Genomic DNA, 24,680 nt, shown 5'->3' with positions numbered 1-24,680 from the left:
CCTTTTTTTAACATATGCTTATATTTGCAGCAGAGCTGACACAGGAAAAGATGTGCAGTGGTTCTGCTTTTATGTCACTTTTGTCCAACAGCTTTTGTGTGTTATGCATGAGAAACAGATCTACTGCGGGAGACAGAGAAAAAGGCGTTTTAGCAAGTCTTATTGTTTATGTATGAGTGAAGTGAAACAGAATGAGTGAGAGACAGTTATGTGAGGTGAGAGTGCTATGTGTAGATGTGAACACAGCATGGTGATGAAGAAGCAGATTGAAACTCATGGTCAAAGGGTGAAGAAATTTCTTTTGTTGGCAGGTCAGAGAGAGTAGCAGAGGATTAGCTGGGTACTCACTCTGCATGCACAGCCCATCAGTGCAGTTCTTGGACTGGAGCACCATGCCCTCACAGTCCTTTCCCCCGTTTTTGGGTGCTGGAGCGCTGCATTCTCTCCTCCTCCAGTGGGTGCACTCTGTCCCACAGGTGGACCACTTACTCCACTCTGTCCACAGGCCATCCACTACCACACAACAGACAGGACAGATGAGGGTCGAGTGAACGATATGGCCAATGAGAAGATGAAGACAAATGGGTGCGTGAGTGTGAGTGGATACGTGATTCAGACAGCGAAGGATATGTGGGAGAGAGACACACACGTAAGGGTGGAGGTACAAACAGAGTGAAATATGCAAACTCAAAGTTGCATCATATTTTATGTATTTAGTTTTGTGCACCTAAACCCTTTCCGCCCACTAGAAAGTGGGCGTATTGTTATTTTATACCATACCTGGGCAGAGAGGATTACACGCCAGCTTCTGGATGCCTTGCCCTTCACAGATGGCACCGCCGTTGAGTGGTGCTGGGTTGGTACAGCTGCGTGTGCGTTTCTGGTAACCACGACCACAGCGGCTGTTACACACCGACCACTCTGTCCATGTCGACCATCCGCCATTTACTGGAATACATAGAAATAAAAACATGTTAAAATATCCTTAAGAATGCTTCCTGTTGAACAAGGTTTATTGTCAGAGTTTTATTAAAGGAAGCAAAAGCATGAAAATGCATAGATTGGGGTGAAAGATTTGGGATAAAATTAAATACAAATTTTTGCAGTAAATTTGCAGTAAAAACAGAGAGAGAAACTGAATATAGCCATTAGATATGAATTTGATTAAGTTTCTAAGACATCTCTTTACAGTTATTTGCCTATTATAAAATGCTCATTATTAAATGTGTCTACACTGTAGAGTTTCTGTTTTTTGACCCTGAAATCTCAGGTCATTACTTTACCATGCAGCCAGACAGTAAAATCTGGTCAGATTGCTGCATTTTCCATTCACTGATTCTTCCTAATGCCTCTCTTCCCTCTCCCATCCATCTCTGTCAGCGACTAAATCCAGTGCAGAGTGACACCAGGGCTTGTGGCTGAGAACAAGTCTGTGGCATTTGAGATGGTAGAACTGGGCCCCTTGGAGTCTCCGACTTTCAAATGTGACATGCTTATGAGTGAAGCCCAAAATATTGGACTCTAGGGGAAGACTGCCAAAGCCCCACATTTCTTTACTGTCTGCTTTCTTTCCTCCGTGGATTATGGCTCTATCTTCTTTCTCCCTCTTTCTCCCCCCACACACTCTCTCCCATTATTTTTCTCTTTTGTTGCCAGTTTGTGCTCCTGTTTCCAGTGTCCTTGTTGCGGGTTGGGCTGAAAATCACTGGGCTAAAAACGCACTCCCTGTCCTTCTCACTTTTTCATCACCAGTGTCAGACACAACTATCCCTCATCGTTTGGGTTTCTTGTACTGCTTTGTGGCGGAGTATATGCGCTTTCACACACAGCACAATTGTGCAAAAATGGGCGAGTATCACATTTTAGAAAAGGGGGATAAAGAGGCAAGGACAGCACAAACAGATGCAGTAACTTGTGGTTCTGTCTCTCAAGGATGAGCTGACATCAAAGCGGTTTTTCGACACTTAGCCCTGATAGACTGCTTAAGTGACAGGGAATCCTTGTAGAGACAGAGACCCTTGTCCCTGGAATATGCTCTCGATTTGTGTTTCTACATCATCCTTACACTGATCCGCTGCTAGCCACATTGTTCTCTATGTTCACTTAACTGTAAGTGATAAGCAAAACAACAAGGATGCTAACAACACCACACCTCCAGTCCGTCCAGGAAAGCTGCTCACAGGGAAAAGTGGTGAAAGCTTCATGGATTTGAAACTTAACGCTAGTGAAAATATCAGTTTCAAGAAGCCAGGCAGACATTGTGATAGACCTTCTGATTTCAGACCTATTAGTTTAATTAATTGTAATAAAAAAAAAATATTACTAAAGCCATAAAAAACAGACTAGCACAAATCATACCAAATATTATCCATCACAATCAAACCAGATTTACACAAAACAGAGATTTAAAAACCAATACTAGACCATGTCTATCTTTAATACAGTATGCCAAGAAGTATGAGAGGGATTTACCACTAATGGCGGTTGATGCAGAATAAGCTTTCGACCGACTCAAATGGCCTTGTCTGTATAAAGTGTTAGAGGTTTATGACTTCCACTTAAATTTATTAATATGGTAAAAACAATCTACAAATCATGAAAGGCACAAGTATATACAAATGGAATTCTTTCAGAACCCTTTCCCTTAAGTAGAGGCACAGCTCAAGGATGCCCTTAATCACACTCCCTGTTTGCATTAGCAACCAAACCTTTGGCTCAAAAAATTAGACAGACAGAAAAATTAAGTGGCATTACAATTGGTAAGAAGCATTACAAATTTAGTTTATTTGCTGATGATTTATTACTCTATTTAAGTAATGTACATATGTAATTGAAATTATGTTTGAAACTTTTTTGAAGCTATCAGGATATAAAATGAATGAAGGAATGAAGGAAAAACAGAATTAATGGTAATGGACAAATGTTTAACTCATTTGGAAACTCTTAACAATTTGAGGTGCAAACAAGGAATATGAAATACCTTTATTGCTATATTAGAGCAGATAAGTTATACCTATACAAAGACAATTTTCTTCTATTAATTAAAGACCTTAAGCAAAACCTCGGAAGGTGGTCTAATTTGAAGATCAATTTAATAAGTAGACTAAATATTTTCAAGATGATGTGGCTGCCAAAATTTCTGCACATATTTCTGACTATATCTATTAAGTTTGACACCAGCTCCTCAGATAGATGTTTAAAATGTGGCACACAGAGTGACCCCTTAATACATATCTTTTGGTATTGTGATAAAATTAGACTCAGGAGAACACTGAAAGATGGATTTCAAGAACTTGTAATTGTAAAGTTGCATTTTCACTAATGATTTGTCTCTTTAAAAATGTTGGGAAAATAAGATACTCATCTGGATGGCAAATTTCTTTTTTCATCTTTAGTTTATAAGAAGCTAATATTACAAAACTGGAAAAATAAAGAAGCACCTACACCTCAAAAATGGAAAACATAATGAAATACTATTTGAGTATTGAACGGACAATGTTGGAAGACAGCAACAAAGAGGAACAAATTCACATGATATGGAGCTCAATTTACAAAGCTCTGTAGATGTGTGTGAGTGTGTGTATGTGCGTGTCTGTGTGTGTATGTGTGTTCCTTAATCCCCAGAGGTAAATCAGCAGTATTATGAGGAGTCCCTTCAAGCACAGGATGAACCCTGTTGCCCTCAGTTAAATGAGCTATCAAGCCAATAGTTGTTCCATGCAGAAAAACAATGTCTCAGGTTGAAAGGAGCATCTGCTTCATGTGTCATTTTTTATGTCTTTAGTAGCCTCCAGCAGGCGTTGAAGTTTAACTTCACAGCCGCGCTGAGCAATAACAGTCATGTTAGTTGATGTTAGTGAGACAGTGGGTGAGTCTGTGTGAAACCACAGCGGGGGTCTCTTTAAGTATGGTTCAGCCACATGAGCACTTCACTCGCAGTTCAGAAAATCACAAATAATCCATTCCTTGCACACCTTCAGGCATGAACAAAATGAGAGAGGGACTGTCTTTATGCAGAGTGACTTTGAAATGTGTTTTATTAAGAGTTGAGCTGACTTCTTATAGGAATTCCACACTTGTCCCTCTCCACTCGTTTATGACTTTACTTCATCTCCCATGTGACCATTGAAGTGGATGAGGTCAGGAGATGTGAGAGTAATGGTAGATATCATTGACTGTGTTGCTAAGTATAAGACAGTAGTTTACCGTAGACAATAACTGTGGCGGTGGTGCTCCGTCTCTTGGCCACGATGTTCTTAGCCACGCAAGTGTAGTTGGCGGTGTCAGAAAGGCGGGCCTGTTTGATGATCAGGTTGTGGTCAATGGTGATGTAGAAGTTTCTGTCATCTGCGGGATCAATAACCTCCTCATTCTTTAACCACTCCACCTACGAAGAAGAAGACAACATGAAAAAATGAGAAAAGACAAACATCTCGGATACAACAGAAACGTATTTTAAACAGAAGATGTAAGTGGAGATATAAGATGGGCTGACCTCATTAAATTGTGTACAGCTATATATATTTAAGCTGCTGTAGTTTTTCTCGTCTTCGCCTTACATTTCAGTGAGTGCCACGATTCAAGCACAACCGTTTGTCTCTGAGGTCCTGCTACAAAAAGTCAATAGCTACCATGCTCTTTTTATTCTCCCCTTAGAACAAAGCACTACAATAGCAACACCATTGTCAGACAGTAGAGAAAAGAAAACTCTCCACAATTCCTGAAGCTGAGAGGCACTCTGACCTTTTCTTATGAGTTTCATTTCTCTAAATGATACTGATATTGAACTCCTGGCACTATCACAGAGCAGGGGGCCATTTAGAGTCTTTATTTGGCTGTAAATCACCAAGATCCTTTAACTCTTCAAGGGGTGTAAAGGTTTCGACAAGAATAACACATGCCACCTCTGCAGCCACTTTGATTCAAAAATATTTCCTGGTTCTCTGGTTTTCTTCAAAGAGGCTGTCCACTGATGAGGAGGCCTGGCAAACAACTAACTTCCTGTGCATTGTGATATCCTATGGGGAGCGGGACCTGATAAGAGATAAGACACCAAGGAGCAGTACTGGCAAAGATAAGCAGGATGTTTATATAGGATCTCTCTCATGAGAGATAAACTATCTTGAAAAAAGTGGGGCAATAACCTGATATGAGTCCTGCCAAGACAAAAAAGTCTGTGGGCTCACTGTTGTTGTTGGATTTCTTACGAACAACACAGAAACTGCATGTAGTGGTACAGATAAGTACAACACATTGGCCATTGTTGTAAAACCAGCATTGTTAGAACTTTCTCAAAAGAAAAGATGGACTGATTGTGACACACACTGGGTTATATGCATCGCCAGCCTCACTAGAATCTAGCCTGAAATGACATACACTATCAAAGATGCCATCAGCGTCACACCTCAGCAAGGCTGCCTGCTCTATTATCCAGTGGAGTGAACACACTGGAGGGGCTGAGAAGAACATATTTTCAATACTTCACTTCACAATTATTTCACACTTAAACTCTTCCAACCCAGGCCTCTTTCAAATCAATGCATACAACACATACATACATTGCATAAACCATAAGATACCTTTTCCGACATGACAAACTTACACCTGAACAAACACTAGATGCAAACTTAATATCTGCAGCGCTTTATAGTAAACCTTTGGACTGCATTTTATACAGCACCTTTCTAGTCTTATCGACCACTCAAAGTGCTTCACAACATGTCAATGTTCACCCATTCACACACACATTCATACATTGATGGCAGATGCTGCCACGCAAGGTGCCAACCTGCTCATCAGGAACGATACAGTGCTTCCTTCCCAAAGCGCCCCACAATGTTGCTATGCTCACCCATTCACACATACTCACATACTTTGGGGTTCAGAATCTTGCACAAGGGCACTTCAACGTGAGGACCGGAGGAGTCGGGGATCGAACCACTGACCTTCTGATTAGTGGACAACCCGCTCTACCTCCTTAGCCACAGCCGGCCCATTGTAAGCATGATGTGTATTCTCTCCTGATTTCGTGGTGTGAGTGTTTTCTTCTGTAAGCACGTATTAGCTGAATCAATCTCATGGAGCCAGAAAGGATAGGATTCCCCCACCAGCTGTCTACTAGCTGAAATGAAACCTCTCTCACACACGAGCACAATGCAATAAACTGCAGTATGACATAAGTTGCGATGCGTAGGAGATGCATTACATCTGTCCATCACTTACAGATTGATTTTTAGAAATGATTTTCATTCCTCAACATGGTGCTGCAGCATTAAGAATAACTCTTACCACACACAAAAAACTAAAAGAAAAGGAAGTTATTAGCTTTTACATTTAATTTATAACTAGATGTTTAATGAAAACAGGTTTATGATTACACGTCAGTGAGAGCTGTATTATGAAGACACAAGACACAAAATATCTATTCTGTGTTAACAGTGCATGTGATGGAATTCCTGCCTTAGTACTATTTAAGTAGTGAAGGAAGTCACTGTGAGAAAATTATACAAAATTGACAATTTTCATTGTCATTTTGTTGACAATTTGTATCACAGGTTGTTACTCTTTTATACATTTTTGTGCCTGAAATTACGTAGACTAAAACCTCCATCGCTAAAAACACATTCATTAAGAATGATGATGCAAATAATGCTTTATCAAAGTAAATTGAAGAACATTTTTTACTCAAAGACTTTATAGCAAAGCATGTCCGTATGAATCAAATTAGGCATTTTGGTGCTGTGATATTGAACTGGCTTGTGTTTTAATTTTATTACGACTAATGTGTTTTGACATATGCTGAGGTGACACTTGGACATCTGCCACGACTTTGAAGCTTCTAGTAATAGCAAAGATATTTTCTCCTAGAGGTTTCAACACTGAAAATATCTTTTGTAAAGGTCCTCTTATCACATAAATATACGATAAAGGTGACTCTGATGCATTATCTTGATATCAGACCTGTAATCACAATGATTCACTGTTAAAACTAAATCAGTATAGTTTATAAAGAATGGTACATATCCACACGATTGGAGACTAAAGTGATTATAATGCTTGCATCAATGTATTTATTGAAAAAGGGTTACCAAACGGCACATTTATTTGAGTATGTATGTGTATTTTGTGTTACAATATCACCATCAGTCTGTAATACTGAATGAAACTAACAAATATGACTAACACGACCAGAGAGAAGGACCCTGTAGAGAACAAAGATTTGACAGTGATATAATTGCCATTTTGTGTGTCCTTTGTTTCCTACGTCATGCTGAAGAGTAAGGGAACAAAACTCTAATAAGATAAATAAAGATGATGCAAACAAGAGAAACAAAGCTTTTGTGGACTTGATAAATATTTGGTCTCTGGGTGCTCACATCAGTGTGTGCAGAGCACAGAAGTGAAAGGTCTGTTCTTAGAATAGAGATTGACAGTTGATACAAAGAGGTGGTTATCCAATTTTGCACCAATCACAGAGGCAGCAGCCTCTCCAAACTGCGTTCAGATGTCAAGAGCACTTTTATATGAGAAGGTAATTAAAAATTCAACAAAAGAGCTTTTCAGTGCAGATGTAGGGGTGGGAGGGAGCCACAGTGACGAGGGATAGAAAGTGGTAGAAACTCGTGTCAGAAGTGAGAACGTGTGTGTGTGAGGGAGCAAAAGTGAGCAACAGTTCACCCATCATTTATTCTGTTCCGACTATAATTAGGACTCATTTATAAAACCAGAGATGAAAAGGTAAGCCAAACTCTGCGCCACACTTGTGAAAAGATTTCAAATGATTAAAATTCAGCAGAAGACTACATCACACATAGCACTTGTCCAACTTTTTCTCATGCCAGCAGATTCAAACACGCACACACAGATACACAAACACTCATGCACTCACAGCTCGTTAGTGTCTGATTGGCAGTGGAACATCTGGAGAGGTAATTGGCACATTTCTTGTCATTAACGAAGGGAAATTGCCACATGTCAGCTGTCATAAAGAGAGGGAGTCTTCCTGTCTGGTCGGGGGCAGCCAAGTGACAGAGAGAGAAAGACAGTGTGAAGGAAAGAGTTCAACATAAACCTAGAGAAGAAGAGAAGGAGATGGACAAAAAGCAAGACAGGTAGCACAGGAGGACACATCAGGAGGAAGATATATCACCACTGAGAGCCAAGGACAGACAAGAAAAAACAAACGTGTCTTTAGGGAGGAAAAAGTTTACTAAGCGGTGACTTTTAATTGAAGAGCTGAAGTGAAAGAGAAGCAATAAAGCAAGAGGTAACCAAAGAAGATCCCACTGAGAAGAGACAGGTTTTTCATCTCTTTAGATCTGGAAAATCCATAGATCTATATATACTGGATGGTAGAGGAAAATAAAGACAGGTTAGAAAAAGAGATATGTCAAAGGAGGTGCTGTACAGTGTAGAGAAGGGAAATCACTGATGTTCTTTGTGAATCAGTGACATACAGGCCAATAGAGACCTTGTGTACAGGTGCCCTGTTTCATTAATATGATCAAGCAGACAGAGTAGGTCAGTATAGGCCTGTCAAGATCTTGTCTTTAGCTGTAGTGATTTGTGGATGCCTTTGATAGACTGAAACTGTGTCTCATTTTAGGGGCTGGATCCTCTGAAATGTGTAAATGATGGGGGGACAAAATCCGCAGTCCTCATTTTGCGCAAAAATATATTCAAAAGTTTATTTGAATCTTATATAAGGCTTCAGTAGTCTGAGTTAGTCAAATAAAGTGCATAACATCCAAAATAAGTCTTTTGAGTGCAAAATTCCCTTTTTTTGTTCCCCTGGACAGTGTTTCCTCCAGTGCAGCTGCAGTGGAAGGATAGTAGGAAAAAAGGGAATTTTTCACTAAAAAGACTGTTACTTTAGAATGTATTCTCTTGATTTGACTAACTCAGACTGCTGAAGCCACATATAAGCCTCAGATAAACTTCAGAATATATTTTTACACAAAATGAGGACTGTGGATTTTGTCACCCATCACTTACAGTCAACTCATGTTAGGAAGAGATATTTAAACAGCTGGTATGAACAGGAGGAATGATTACAGCAAGCAAAACCTGCTTCAGTCCTCATATGGGCACCACCTATTATTGTAAGACAGACTTGAAAAACTGTGAACCTATCTTTTAATGACATTTTCAGCTAATCCTCCTTGTAAGTCGGGAAACATCACATTACCACGTTGTATCAACCAGGTATTTGTCTTCAAGTGAACACTGGTCACTAGTAAGAACAGCACATAAACTAGATCATGAAAAATCCACTGCAAGGTGTATAGATATAGGTGAAGCCAGACATATACCACTTTGTGTGTTGTTATTATTACAATAAAATTAAAGTTACATGGATATATTCTCCATTTAAGGTTCCACTGAATAGTGTCAATACTTCCTTAATGTGATTCCTGTTAAAATGACATGGAGCAGAGCATTATACAATATATGATGAGTCAAATGTAAACCAATAAGATGGACAGAAAAGTCAGATCAAATTGTTCAGAAATTTGTGATGACTTCATTGGTCCTACAGAGAAGCATGTGTTCACCAATGAAGATGCACTTTTTCCTGAAAGTTCAAGTGCTTATGCTGTGGGACCTTTAACCTCATGTACTACTTGACAGTTGATTATCATTTGTAGAAGTATGAGGACAACTGCCTTGTGATAAATGTGTACTATTTAGGCTTTCAAGTTAAAAAGTAGCACCAAAATGTGCTATTAGTGTTGGTCTCTGTGTGGCTAGACCGTCTCTTTTAGGGTGGAGGCACATTTAGCCTTGAGTTTCAGTGTCCACTGTCGCTTCTTCTCCGAGCAAACATTACTGTCTGCGGACCTGGCTACAGCAGCGACGTGGGAGTAACTGTTGAGTGGGATGTTTCTGTGCTCTGCCAGGGTGTGCCAGCACAACACTAATTAGCCAAATATACAGAACACACTGTATACAATCCACTCACTTGTTAAGAACCAGTGCAAGGCAAAACCATTCATTACTCATCGCTGTTGTGTCAGAAATAGAACGTACAGCAGAGTGTGGGGGAGGAAAAGGGGTGTGAAAAGGAAGAACGGGGAGAAAAAAAAAAATGTTCCACAGCAATGTGCGAGACTCTTCTACAGAGAAGTCATTATGAGCTCTCCTGCTTCTCCACAGGAAGTCTAACTATCTACCCGATGTAATTTATTCATTTCCATTTTTTCACAGCATACATCCGCTCCAGGCTTGAATGACACACCTGGAGAATGAGCCACAAAAGGTTACAAACTGATTATTCAATCATCCACTATGAGACAACAAGCCATATGTTCTGCCTGCGTGACAAGTATGGAAATGTGAGCTGTATAAATATTAACAAGTCGAAATACACTAAGGTGTGATATCTTGAGATGCAATGAGAAAAATGTTTGTATGTATGTGTACGCCTGTGCTACTTGTATTTATATCTGTGTGTGTGTGTTTGTGAGGGTGCATATGGAGGAGCAGGAATGGGAGGAGGCAGGAGGGTGAGGTTGGGTAATAGAGGTGGAGTTGGAGTGGTTATTACTGAATGTGTCCATACAAAGGAAGGATCACTGAGACTCCAGCCAGGAGTAATGACCTCCTTCTGCTCAGTCCTGCCTGAAGCCTTAGTCTGCTGAAGAATAGCCATTTCTTGAACTAGGTCCTAGTTCTAGCTCCACCGTTGCTTTTTTTGTCTTGTTTGTTGAGGAGGTATCTACAGTATAAAAAAGGATTTGTTTAGAATTTGGTGTACAAATCATCTTTGGCCCAAGGATCGGTTAATGATATGGTGATGATGTGAGTATGGGATCTCTGCCATTATACTTTTTGTTTTTAAGCCAAAATTATTATTCTATATTCTCATGGTGGGTGGACAAGTGAATTTACAAGTTGGCTACTGAGAGGCATGGCACGCACACGCTATCTTATGAGAAATATTAAATGATAAACTGATATAAACTATTACAGCTTTCGCCAGTGAGAGAACTGTGTAATACACTCTGTGCACGCAGTCCTTGGTCTCCTTGAGTCTCCTCTGGCCTTTAGAAAAGCTTAGACGATAACTCCACCAAGGGAGAGGCTTTTTGTGCTGTGATAGAGGTCAGTACTCGCTCTCTGTGTACAATACAACCTTCAGGAGCAAGGATAAAAATGCTGGAACCAATTCACGAGCTCAGTGCAAACAGTTCAAAGACTATTTTCAAGTGATAAAGAAACTTTTTACCCAAAAATGAGAACTCTCTCATTATCGTCTCATTACCATTTTAAATGAAAGTACTGGCACCCAGCAATTTGCTTTCCCTACAGTTCCAGGTTGCTTAATGAAACGTGATATTTTAAAATCATTTTATGCCCTTTTTAGAGGTGTAAACAAAGAAGCTAGGTTTACTTTTAGGGTTTGGAAGAAAGCCATGATGGCAGGTGAACCACTGATTCAGAACACAAAGAATGGCAATATTATAATACAGGCAATATATAAGTTGGTCTTGTAGCCCATTTAGCACATGTAGTAGTTCCTTGGTTTTGTTTTCCAATTTCAGTTTAAATCATTGCAGCAGTCTGGAGCCATAAGCCGTGCTTCTATGCTCTGTTTGATTAAGAATAATATTTTATTTTCATCTGGTGGTCTGATCCTTTCTGGTCTGATCCTTTTTTCAAAATTTTACAGCTAAATGTTTGTTAAAGCCTAGAGAGAAGGAATGGCAGCTACTTATGGACTACAGCAGAGCTCAAAAATATTGGGCTACTAAGAGTAAATCACAGCCTTTACATGGGAAAACTGCAATGATTGACAGGTAAGTGCCTGAGGAGCAATCTTTGGTTGGTTGCTACAGGGATTTGGTCTGGCCTCCTGGCACCTTCTCTCCCACGGGTAGCTTTAATGAACATACATTTCCTCTTTCACAGGGCATTGAAATGTTGTTACTCTTGACATTCCTGGCCCACTCTTAACAGGTGACAAGGTGACCTAACAAGCCACTGTTTGCGTTATGCCTTCACTTTGCTTATTAAGTGGAACTGGGCCAAAAATCAACAGTGATCACTGACATTTACATGGTCTGATGTGCAGAAAAGGTGGCTGCTGGATCTCTATAAAGGGCCACAGTCAAGATATTCAACCTAGATGACGAGAGTCAGTACATTTAGTCAATAACAAAAACAGAGGAAATTTGATCCTAATAACAAAACTACTACTGTCCTTCTGGAACCACAGAACTACATGAGGAAACCTTGAATTTGGATCTAGCTGCTGATCCAGCTGTCGAAATTCATCTGACTTAGTCTCTCACTTCTCTAGATGAGGGAGTGTGAAGTAAAGAGCTTTGTATTTCGTGGCTTTCTTCTCAGTAAAGCCAATGGACTTAATCATGGCAGCAGGGCCCCTTCCCCGCAGAGCATCAATGACTCGTTACCCATGATAACACGGCAGGACCCCGGCTGACTGAGGAGATGCCTGAATTAAAATCCTGCTTCCATGGAAACAGACTCAGCAGCTCACAGTGCTGCATCACCTCTGAACTCTTGTCTTTCTCTCAGGGCTGAGATAAGTGCTCTGAAGTGGAGATGGAGGGCATGGCGGAAGAAAAGAGGAAGGAACAATAAAGCTGCATTCTTTCTCAAAGGAGATTTAAGTCCATTTTATGAGCCTGACACATATTATTGAGTATGAAAAGAGTCGACCGTTACTTGTGTAGAGGCCCTTTAGATTTTAATGAAAAAGCTTCATGGAGGATCTCAAAGGGAAGGTTCTGTGTTGAGCTGATGGAAAGCCCTCTATCCTCATCTTCACCTTTGTTACTATATCCATAGGCAGCACTCAGAAAGTAAGCCCATGTCAAACACAGAAACACAGCAGAGAGCCTCTCCTGCCAAATCACTCCTTCCCTCTTCCTTCCTAGAATAGCATATACAGTTCCATTTTCCGTCTGCCCTTGATTAAGTATATATCAAATATTCATGGCTATGGAAACGTGTAACAATGACTTGTAGGGAGCCTGGTGAGTGTTTAATGTATTCAGACCATACAAGACATTCAGATGACTGAATCCTTGTGCAATTTCAGAAACCTCACTCACAGTATTTCAGTCCTCCAAGGCCAAAGTTCCATTGGTAATGGTCGCAAGGAGAGCCAAAATAAATGCCTGCTGCGTGTTTTCTTTGTATGTGTGTGAGAGAGGGACAGAATGTGTGTCTATATGTATATGCGTTCGACAACACTACACGGTTACTTGCCGTACTTGAGAAAATCAATGTATAATGTGTGAATAATCTGTCAAAAACAAGGGTTGGGATACCTCAGTCTGATGGGAACTTCTGTTAAGAAAACATGCTGCATCATCACAGGAGCAATCCTGATTATTCAGCATAATGTTTAGTTTTCAGGGCAACAGCCCCCGCAGGAAAGCCAACAAAGTCTCAAAACCACTTAAATAGAATCACAGGATGTCATTACTGTGGTAAACCATCATGACAACCTATAATGCAAATCATTTGAAAAGTGGGAAGACAAAGGAACAATGCAGAACTGGATGCTGGATCAAATCACATACTGTAAAGGAATGCCACTTTGCAATCTGAGATCAAAATTAATTGTGACTGACTTACTTTGATTCTGCAGAATGGCTCTTTGAATGTATGTGTGTGCGTGTGTGAGTTACTTTGGTAACTCCTCGTCTCTTCCAGCTGCAAAAATCTGGCACTATAGCTGATTTCGGCAGAATACTTTCCTGACAACTGCAAAATATTTACAATCTTGAAGTGTCAGAGTTTGCAACGTTAACTGGTTAGCAATTTTAACAGTGATTGAAAACATTATTTTCGACCTGGATGAGACAACAGATTTTCTTCAATCAAAGCTTTTATTCCACTTTTAAAGGAGGAAGCATGATTCCTTCTTCTAGTTCATCACTGGTGAATCTTCTTCTGCCAGCTGGTCAGCCACAATCATACTGTTCACTCTATACAATAGATGAATAGACTTTCAGTGCTTAGTTGAGTTGATGGCAGTTATCGTGTGTGCCATTGCTTGCATGATTGCTAATGTCTTTGCTGGCACGCAGACATGTGAACATGCATGCGAAAGTGCAGTTATGTGACAATGCAGTACATGCGCTGTCAGCACAGTGCATGTGTGTCCTGCTTGTCTTTTTCATGAAAGAGCAGCTTTGGATCCCTGCCACAAAGCACAATGTCCATCACATACAATCCACATGAATTAACAAAAGCGCTGTAAGAGTATGGGTTTTATGGCTCAGCCACTGTCTGCCATGCTGCCAGCCTCTCCTTCGTAAGGCAAAAGGAACCACAGAGTGAACTGACAGCCCACTGGAGGCCTGACAACAACCCACTGGATCCAACCCCGACAAACCTCAACAGCTCTTCTCCTTCTGCCTTCAGCCTCTCTCATCTTCTCTGTATTTTTTTGGTCTTAGAGTGGGTGAAATATGACAGATCGTTCCTTCACAACGGCTGCTACATATTTCTGCAGATTCATATGTAACCACAGACTTAGCCCATCTGCTTTTTCCGAGGCTTTTTCTCTGGCGGGCTTGTGTGAGAAAAGGCCTGACAAACACAGATGAAAAAGCAGCATTCAGTTGTGTCCTTTTTCCCACTGAGGCAGCTGTGTTTGAGTTTAGAAAAAAAAGAGGAAAAATAAATTGTGGAATGGAACTGTTGTCTTTTTTCATAGCCATGAGGTAAGTGTGAGTAATTAAAGAAGCTGAAAACAGAGCAAACCCCTCTGCTGTCATCTGTAGTAGCTCCCTGAACCCATGCATCTATTTAATATATTTTCTATCAGAATCAGCTACCTACGTTTCCATTGCAAAAAACATTTACTTGCCTCCAACTCTCACATATCTCAATCCATTCTCTCACCCATATTCTTTTCTTTTTCCTTCTTGTTTTTTGCTGCAAATCAGTGCACTTCTCATGTGTGTTTTCATTACAAAACTTAGTTTGGAGACTCAATTCTTTCATCTGTATTAATGTCGCAATGACCACTTCTGTCCCAATAAGTCATATCTGTGACTTAGATGACACTTAATGCAGGATCTGAATCTCACGCTTTTGTCACTTTCAGATATTTCACAGTCATGAGCAGCAGGTCCCACTCAACCTCATTTAAAGAGTTTTCCAAATACCATCCAAGATGAGAAGAGGAGGTCATTCAATCCATTATGGTATAACCTGTATTCATGGCTTGAATACTCACAAAGGAAATATTCAGCCTACTGTTATGCATGCAGACACTTCTCTCTGCTTAATGCGTCAGAATCTGTTTTCACCTCAGAATCAGGCTTTTCACATTGGAAAAAAAAGCAACGTTCAAAGATGGTGGCTTTAAGTTGCATTAGATATTTGAGCCTCACATTAATGCTATGTTTGCTTGGAATGAGCACAAGAGGGTAACACTTACAGATTCTTCTATATTAGACATGGTTGACAAAGTGTACAGAAAGAAAGTTAAAGAGAATCACAGTTATATTAAAACAGTTGCAGATGTACTGCTTTTGACAGCAACACAGAATATAGCAGTAAGAAGTCACCGTCTGTCTGTTGGTAAGATTACTACAGTGTCTGTTCTTCTAACCAACTACACTGTAGCACATCTGAAGTTTTGCACAATTTTGTCAAGTAAATATTTTGTTCAAACAGGATTATTCATTTTAATTTTGTTGGTGCTTTATACTGTGGCTGTATTTTTGAATGTGCATTGTTTTCTTTTGTATGCAGTCTACTTTTGGGAGGCACAATTTCTTTAAAGAATAAAGTATGGATGTAGTACGAAATTTGAATTTGACCATTGCATTTGTAGGAATATTTAAATCCATTTCTTAAAAATTGAGTTAATCAAATAGCGCAATATTTTCACTCTTGGTGATGTGATGTCAAGTTCATGCCTTATCCTTTCCTCATCCGGACACATAGGAGATGTGATCATATACAACAAAACAAAAGGTCAAATGCTAATTAAACATACCAGAAATAAATCCCCCAACGCTCCTTTCAGTACTGTAGATAGCACCACTCAGCCAGACGTGCCAATACACTTAATGTCATTCTTGCAAATCACTGTTCAATTCAGCTCTATGCACAGCATGCGGCAAACTTCAGTATTGAATAGAAAATAATCACAACATGTAATAGGACAACGTGCTGTCATCATAACAATAAATAAGATACAGTAGATGTCTACTTGTCAGATTAAGAAAACAGTCTGCTTTGATGACGAACTTCTTCTTCTTCTTTTTATGCTTTCCTGTGGAGGGGTCATCCACTGTGTCATCATGTAGCCTAGACACCACGTCATCTCTATTGTCAAACGAGTGCGAGCACTGACAGTGAGAGTCCATTTCTGATTTTATTGTTGTTTGCAGTATGGACTGTTCTCAAGTTGCAGCCCTTATATCTTTTTTTAAAATATCCTATGTTTATTTTAGATATTTTGATATATAGATGGTCTATGGGTGAAGCAGCATAAATCACTATGAGGAGGATAAAGTTTTGTCCCCTACCAGGGACAAAAATAAATCAGCAGAGGCAGGGATATATAGCCTAGACCACAGGGGGGGAAATCCCCACCATCTCCCCCGGCAAATCACACCCTGGCAACCACCATAGCAACAATAGAAAGCCTGAAAAAATCTTTGTAATAACTGACAAACTAAACAACATATACATTTACTGAACAAAAATTATGAAAATAAAATGCACATTTCTTGCTAAAAATGTTATCAATATGCATTTTAATGCCGAAACTAACTTAAAATATTGCATTTTCCACTTTTCTTTTGGTTTTCACAGACAGAAACTTGACAGTCATGTGATGTGGATGCAGCCCCCCCCCCCCCCCCCCCCCCCCCCCAAAAAAAAATGTAGACATCTTACAATTATAGAGCCATTACGCATTTTGATTTGAGATTGTTCTCATAGAAATAAAAATAAACAATCATTGTTGTTAGTCAGAATACAGAATATAATGTAGGCAGGGAGAATTTTAAACAATCTGTTCAATGTTTTTCTTTCAGAAGGGGTGAATTGCCACAAATGCTGGATGTCTGTGAAATGTCATTGTGCCTTGTAGAACTTAACCAAACATTTTTTGTCCGCTCATTTGTTGAACAGATGGGTGGTTTGATAACGAGTAACTGCATTAAAACAGCACTGCCTCTACTTCACCAACCACTAATGCATATCTTTACCCAGACAAAGTACACTATAAACAATAAGAGGTAACCTTATTCTACATCTGGGTTACCACAGCAACCCCATATCTCAGAAAGCATAGATCTTCCATGATTGGAACAGAATTGACACTGAGATCCTAGACAGGTGCCAGAATCACCAGTACTACACGGCTGTTACAGCAACACTATCAGACTGAAGTCTGGATTGTATAAGAATAGTCTGCAGTGCCAGTCCCAAACTTTCGTCCATTTAACATGTCAGCACTTTCAGCGGGGATAAATGCTGTGCAGTTCCACTCACTTAACTCAGCTTTTCCAGGTCAATCCCAAGCCTTTACAGAGTTCAGTCCCTACACCCCCATCTTAAAAAAAGACACCAAAGCCCCCCACCCACCCATCAAACCACCCTTTCATCCTCTATTTATGTCCCTGCAATCTCAACTGAGCCTTTTCAAATGCAGCTCTAACAGTGTTCTACTGTAGCGCAGGGAGGAAGTAGAGCAGGGAGGAGAGATTGCCTGAACTAAGGTAACGCAGGGACACAACTAGTTTTATTCTTTTTTCCCACAGCAGGTAATTACAATTTCCCTCCTCTGACCAAATTGCAGTGACTGGCCAATGTTCAGGAAATACCCAAACAGCTTAAATAGCCCAGACAGCGGTGAAAAAAATGTCCTTATCTGTGCACTGGACTGTGGCAGATTTATTCAGTTACTGCATTACAACTTCTGAAATGAGCATATTTCAAAGCTGTGGAAAATTCTGCAATCAACACACACTGTTTACCTTTATGTGCCATAAAAGACGATGACAGGCATTACCAAAAACACACAATACATGCTAAAAAATACACATGCCAAATACAGTTAAGGACATTTTACTGTAGCTACCCATTATATGCTTTAAAAAAAAAAAAAATCACACTAGAAATGACGGTGACATGTCAGCAGGAACCGATCCGAAAAAGACATAAACCTCTTCTCAGAAAAGCCAGTTTATTGGATTTGAGGTTGGAGCTTTTGGCTGGGTTTAGTACGTATAATCACATTTATAACTACGTATTAAGTGTACCTTTTCAAACAAAGCATCTACTTTTCCTAACAATTACAGTGTACTGGCTCAATGACATGACTTTTGAACCTTACCTCAGCAGCTGGGATGCCTTCAGGTGGGCGACATTGGAGCAATACTTCCTGTTCCAGTGACACTTCCTTCCCAAGAGGCTCTTGGTCAAATGTCTTCCGCAAGTCTACAATGAACAGAAAGCACATTGTGTATCAACATTCACTTCTATCTCAGTGACTGGTAGATGTGAGGTATATTTTGGAGAGCCACATTTAATATTAAATGTGGAATCAATCAATAATAGTATTGGTAATAATAAATCATCAAAAGAAAGGGCAGGGTAGCTCATCAATAATAATTGCCCCTGTGCTAAAGCAACAGTATGTATTTCAATGCTAGAAACAGTGGCTGAGATTTATGCTTCCTTTCTATCTCTCCCTCACCTTCAGCACACAGATAAATTGCCTGAAGTAGATGGAAGAAAGATAGGGAGAAGGGGATCGCTCGCCCTCCAATGAAAAACCAATATTTTTGTGGTGTGAGAGCCCTGATGGAGTAGTGCAGGGCAGGGATAGTGGAGCTGACAGGGCAGGATTACTGAAGGTGTCACGCTACACTGGAACCCGAAGCCCATTAGACATATATCATCACCTGCTGCACAGACTGTGAAGCAGCAGACATCATATACAACAACAGAGGAGAGCAGAGGAGAGGAGAGGAGAGGAGAGGAGAGGAGAGGAGAGGAGAGGAGAGGAGTTTAATGGGAAGCAACAGGACCGCTTGGGAACTTTGGAGTCACTGAAGCATCAAATCCACAATCAAACATCCAAACTCCAGTGATACCATTTCCACAGCCTTTGCAATAGTCCTGGCATACATACTCTTTAGCCCTCTTACTGACACATTTAATCAACGATGAGCAGACCAGCAGCCCAGGTGACAAAAGCTTAGCTGCAAAAAATCCAAAGAACTCCTGGCCAAGTAAAACTCACAAGTATGAGACAGCAGTATATATAAAGTATGGATTTACCGCCGCACATAAGAATTGCGATGAGTGCATCAAATGCGTTCTCTGCCTTGAGACCCTCTCAAATGAGTGTTTAAGCCCTTCTAAACTTCAGCATAAAGGAAGAGCATCTGGCCAGTCGGCTACATTCGTGCAGCGAGCTACTTTCCCCGAATGGGCATTGAAGGCATCGTTTTGGCTTCATACCGCATTATTCATACTAAGAAACCACACACAATTGGAGAGGATTTGATTCTACCAGCTACCAAACACATTGTTAGAGAATTGCTTGGTGAGGATGCTGCCCAGAAAATCGACGCTGTACCACTGTCTGATAATTCCGTGAGCCGGCAGATTAGTGGCATGGCTCAGGATGTGTCCACTCAACTCTTGGAGCAGGTGAGAGCCAGCGAATATTTCTCACTTCAGCTGGATGACACGTACATATTGCATGCGCAAGACAAAGTGTGTGCTTTTTCGAAGAAGCTTACGCTATGATCAAACAAGCTCCAGGAGGTAGCTGCAGAAATTTTCCCACTGCTTTACCAGGAGCTGTTGTCATCTAGTGATTTTGGCACCAGGGATATTTCAGAGACTATTTCCCTGACCTTGAAAACACCCATCTAAACTGGAGTAGGGACCCCTTTGCCCCTGGATTTAAAGTCATAAAAGGAGCTGATTGAGATGACAAACTCATGGGATTTAAAATTGAAATTTGAGGCTCTTTCCCTCCTTCACTGACTACAGGCTACATGTAAAAAAAAGACTATCCCACCCTGGCTGAGAGGGCTCTGAAATGCCTTTTCCCTTTTGCAACCACCTGCTTGTGTGAGTGTGCCTTTTCAACTTTAAAAGTACTTAAAACAAAACACATTGCATGTCTACATGTAGACAACGACATGCATATGGCACTAACAGACACAATCCCACAGATACACACATGAACAGACACACACACTCACACAATGTTGTTGAATTATGTGTTTTTTTTTTCATATCTTTATTCAAAAGCGTGATCTTTCAATTTGAGAGCATGATATATTGATTTCACATTAAGATTTTGTAATGCTTTCCCTCAAACCCTGCCCTCCCACTCAAATAGCCCCTGCTTGTGCTTAGATTTGCTCTGCTTCTGCTCAAACTGTATGCTTGCACTAAGATATATTGTTGCTTGGACAGATTTCCTGCTCTACAGCTTCAGCCCTTCTCTTCGCACTCAGGCTGCTTCTGTGCGCTTGTGAAACATCTGCTGTCAGATTTCTGCTCTGCTCTCAGATTTTTTTTGTGCAATAACCCTGTCAAAATTCCCCAACCAACAGAATGTCAGCTGTAGTGTTAACCAATGAAATTATCTCTGCCTCTATGCAGGTGTATTCGCTTTGCTTCTTAGAGTCCCGTATGGGCAGTTACTCTTTGATAGGGTTCATCCACTCCTGCTCTCCAGGGCTTTATTAAATGTACTTCCTTTGCTTTCTTGTACAACTTTTGTAATAAAAGGACAGTTAATGTATATACCAGCGCCTATACGTTTTCTTTTACTATAATAGCTACATATAATAATAGCCGTACAGCACACCGGCCTCCCGTTGGTGGGGGAAAATGACATCACCTTCATGACTCAGGAGTGAGTGTCTAGCAGATCGCCAAAGTCAAGGAGCTCAAGTAAGTTTTTTATTTTAATGGTGCTATTACTTTCTTCAAATTGAATTGGTTAAGTCATATTTGTGGTGCGAGAATACATCCACTGATAAATGATATTGATAATATAAACGCTATTGTTAGGCAACTAACATCAAAATGGACGCCACTGTGTTTCTTTTTTTTCTTCTGTATTTTAGTGTTTAGGAATGAAAAAAGTATCAACAACAAAAGTAACTAGCTGACACAAGACATTACAAAACAAAAGCAACTGCAATGAGCTACTACATTTGAAAAACACTTTTCTTCTCTTCAAATGATGATCACATGATCAAAGTCTGCTTTATCAGAAAGGTTTACATATAAATATGTATTGTAAATATATTAAACACTTCCCCACTTGCAGGTACTATACCTGCATATCTTCTTACTTACTTGGGGTTCTTAACTTTGGCAATCCGTTAGACTCCTGCTCCTGAGTCATGAAGGTGACGTCATTTTCTCTTCTAGCACACTGACGGGAGGTCGGTGTGCTATACGGCTACTATTATATGTAGCTATTGTAGTAAAAGAAAAAGTACCGACAATGCTATATACATTAACTGTCCTTTTATTTCAAAAAGTTTTTAAGAAGGCAAGGGAAGTACATTTAATACAGCCCTGGTGGGAGGGAGTAGATGAACCGCTTAAAGAGTATGGGACGGTCTAAGAAGTAAAGCTAACAAGTCCACAAGGAGGCAGGGATCATTTCATTGGTCAACACTACACGTGGCATTCTACTGGTTGGGGAATTTTGAAAGGGTTATTGCACAGAAAATCTGAGAGCACACCAGAAATCTGAGAGTAGACGTTTCATGAGTGCACAGAAGTAGCCGGAGTGCGAGGTGAAGTGGTGAAGCTGGAGAGCAGGAAATCTGTCCAAGCAACAATATCTCTGAGTGCAAGTACACAGTTTGAGCAGAAGCAGAGCAATCAAAGCACAAGCAGGGGCTATTTGAGCGCGAGGGCAGGGTTTGGAAAGCATTACAAAATCCAAACGTGAAATCAATAAATCATGCTCTCAAATTGAAAGACCACGCTCCTGAATAAAAAGCCCCATATTGAATGTTGTTAAGCTAAACTGACAAACAATGCTTATAATGGAAAACAGAAGTATTGAATCTAATGGAATGATTAAAGATTGAAATACAAATTTGCATTAATAAAAGTAAGGAAATATATTCAGAAGTTGCTGTTTTTTTACATTTACACTTACATTACATGACAATGGGCTTTTAAAGACATCTTGAAAAAGGGGGACCCCGGCCAAAAGCTAATGCTACGTGGGGGGCCTTGGCATGGAAAAGTTTGGGATCCCCTACTCTAAATTTTATTTTATTTTTTCCTGTACAACAATTCTGCATGCATTCAAATTTATTTTGCTTTTTTAAAAACATTTATTAGAAGATCAATATGTAAAACATCTGTAAATCTAATATGAATCCTAAATATGAACCCAACTCTGCTCATCACCATTAAACCAAACATGGACCAGTCTCTCATACAAAGGCAAGAATAAATGTAGAGCAACACAAACCAAGCTGAAAATGTTATCTGTGCTATAAGTACAAGAGCGAAGAGGTTTTCTATGACCTTAAAGTCAAGCTCTAACCCTTAAGAGTTAATTGAACTAAGCAGGAAGTATACGTCTTCAAAGACTGTGTGAGATCAAGTGTTATTATTTTTTTAAATCAGTCAGCTCTTACATAGGTGTACACCGGTTGCAACAGTTGAGAGTCTCAAGTTTTGCTTTGACTTTACTTCTAATCTCTAAGTTTCTTCTGCATACTGAACCAATATATCTCATTTCTTTCTCTACCTATACCGTGTCCATGGAAACAAACCCAGAATGACCATGGTTCAGCAATTCAATCTCTGGAGAAGATATGGCATTTCTTCTTTACAGAATGTTATAAACACAGTAACGGGCTGCTATTGAGATTGTGTAATACCAGAAAAAAGAGATTTATTATATTAGATGGTTCTTAAATACCACATTGATTTTGAATTCAAGTTTTAGATATGAATATTTTGTAGACTGAAAGCAACAGCAGATGTGCAGTGACACAGAGTCTCTCCAAAAGTCTAATGCAAAGTATATGTCTGAATGGATATACTGTAGTATGGAAGTAATTCTTACAAAGTTTGTTCCTTGTAGGCATCATTACCTAGAATAAAAAGAGCCATCCCTAAAACCTGATCGGGATAGAGGTTAAATTTACCGATTTCATCACTTGCTTTCTTTTTGCTGAATAGCTATTACATGAAGAGGCATTATGCTGAAATAAGAGACATTTTACTGTTCAGCTAAATTCCCTACAGGGGAAACTAGATCATGTTCTTATTACAAAATACATGATCAGGCTACACCCGCAAGCCATAACGAATACCTATAATCATTTTAAGGTTCATTTTTAATTCGGAAAAATTAACCTTAAAATAACAAATTCAATGAGAGCCCTTGTCCCAATTCAACCCGAGAGTATGTGTGTCTTCAGGGGAATATGCTATAACTCCACAGTTTTCAATGTATTATAAAAGCTGAAAGGGTGAGTATTGAATTGAAAGCAATTTCCATAAAAATCTGGTATGAAATTAAAAGAAGGAATGACTGGAGGGGCTGAGACATTGCTTTATAGAATTTTATACAAGGACAAACAATTTGTTTTTCATAAGACGAAAAAGGAAAGGAAAGGACAGGAAAGGAAAGGAAAGGAAAGGAAAGGAAAGGAAAGGAAAGGAAAGGAATTAACAAAACTTAGTATCAAAAGAGTGCTTATCGTTTGAAGTTGTAAGAGTCATTCTGCTGTTGCTCTGCTGTCAGAACTATAATGTAGAGATAGATCCCACAGTAGTTCAAATTGCCTCCAAATGATTAAAGAATATGTAGTCACAGTATGACAGGTGAGGGGGAGAATCAGGCACACCTCCTCCTACACTGTGACACACTTTATAGTACACTGTATATGTACTTCAGTCAAATCTAATAAATTAAATTTGATCTCTAACTATAAAAATGCAAGTCTTGACTGGGCAGGAAACCGCTGGCCTGTCTGCTCAGTGTGCAGTATTTCAGCATGCCATTTGGTGGTTTTGGATGGACCATACTGCCTAGCAGCACTCACTGGTGGTAGCATTTATGGTTGTGTTCATATGGTTGTGTTCATAGCAGGTTCTGGTTTGGCCCAGAAATGTTTAAACAATGGAGGATGGTGTGTATATCATAGGAAAATGTACAAACCAAAGAACATTTTTTAAATGCATGTACAAGATCACAAAAGGCAAAAATAATAAATGTGTGGAGATAGTTACATTTCTTCTTCTGTTGCCAGAAAATACACACTGTCACACTGTTTTTTTTTCTTTTAGTGTAAAACCAGAGCCTGCCACAACTACCACCAGATGGATGCAATATTGTATAGACTGTATAGATCATAAAAATCCTGAATAGCCTGAATTATTCTTTTAGTAAAAATGACATAGGCAAGTGCTTGTATTGTTTTTTCATCTTGATTTGCAAACATTTGGCATTATTCTTGATGAAACAATTAGTGGCATTCAAGTGATTATTTTGTACTGTATATTTATATTGGATGTGGGTTTAAATTGTGCTTCCCTCTCTCCTCTCTTCACTTCTCATAACCCTGCTCGGTACTGTGGGACACTGAAGGGTGTGGGAGAGGCTGAGTTGACATTCCTGTGGGAGTCGCACCATTCTCTCGTCAGCATACATACAC

At 39.7% G+C, this 24,680-nt stretch overlaps 1 protein-coding gene across 2 annotated transcripts in view; it reads right to left on the bottom strand.

Moving 5' to 3' along the window:
• unc5cb (unc-5 netrin receptor Cb) overlaps window positions 1–24,680 on the bottom strand; it is a 123,868-nt gene that overhangs the window by 21,848 nt on the left and 77,340 nt on the right. For both annotated transcript variants that reach the window (XM_044334467.1, XM_044334468.1), the window contains exons 4-7: window positions 18,341–18,444; window positions 4,207–4,387; window positions 781–948; window positions 349–513 (exon numbers count right to left, since the gene is read on the bottom strand). In XM_044334467.1, coding sequence (XP_044190402.1) covers window positions 349–513; window positions 781–948; window positions 4,207–4,387; window positions 18,341–18,444 — 618 coding nt within the window. The remainder of the gene's footprint in view (window positions 1–348; window positions 514–780; window positions 949–4,206; window positions 4,388–18,340; window positions 18,445–24,680) is intronic.

The sequence above is a fragment of the Thunnus albacares genome, chromosome 18, assembly GCF_914725855.1.
Source record: "Thunnus albacares chromosome 18, fThuAlb1.1, whole genome shotgun sequence".
In the NCBI taxonomy this organism is placed as follows: domain Eukaryota; kingdom Metazoa; phylum Chordata; class Actinopteri; order Scombriformes; family Scombridae; genus Thunnus; species Thunnus albacares.
This window is presented reverse-complemented; position numbering and strand designations above follow the sequence as displayed.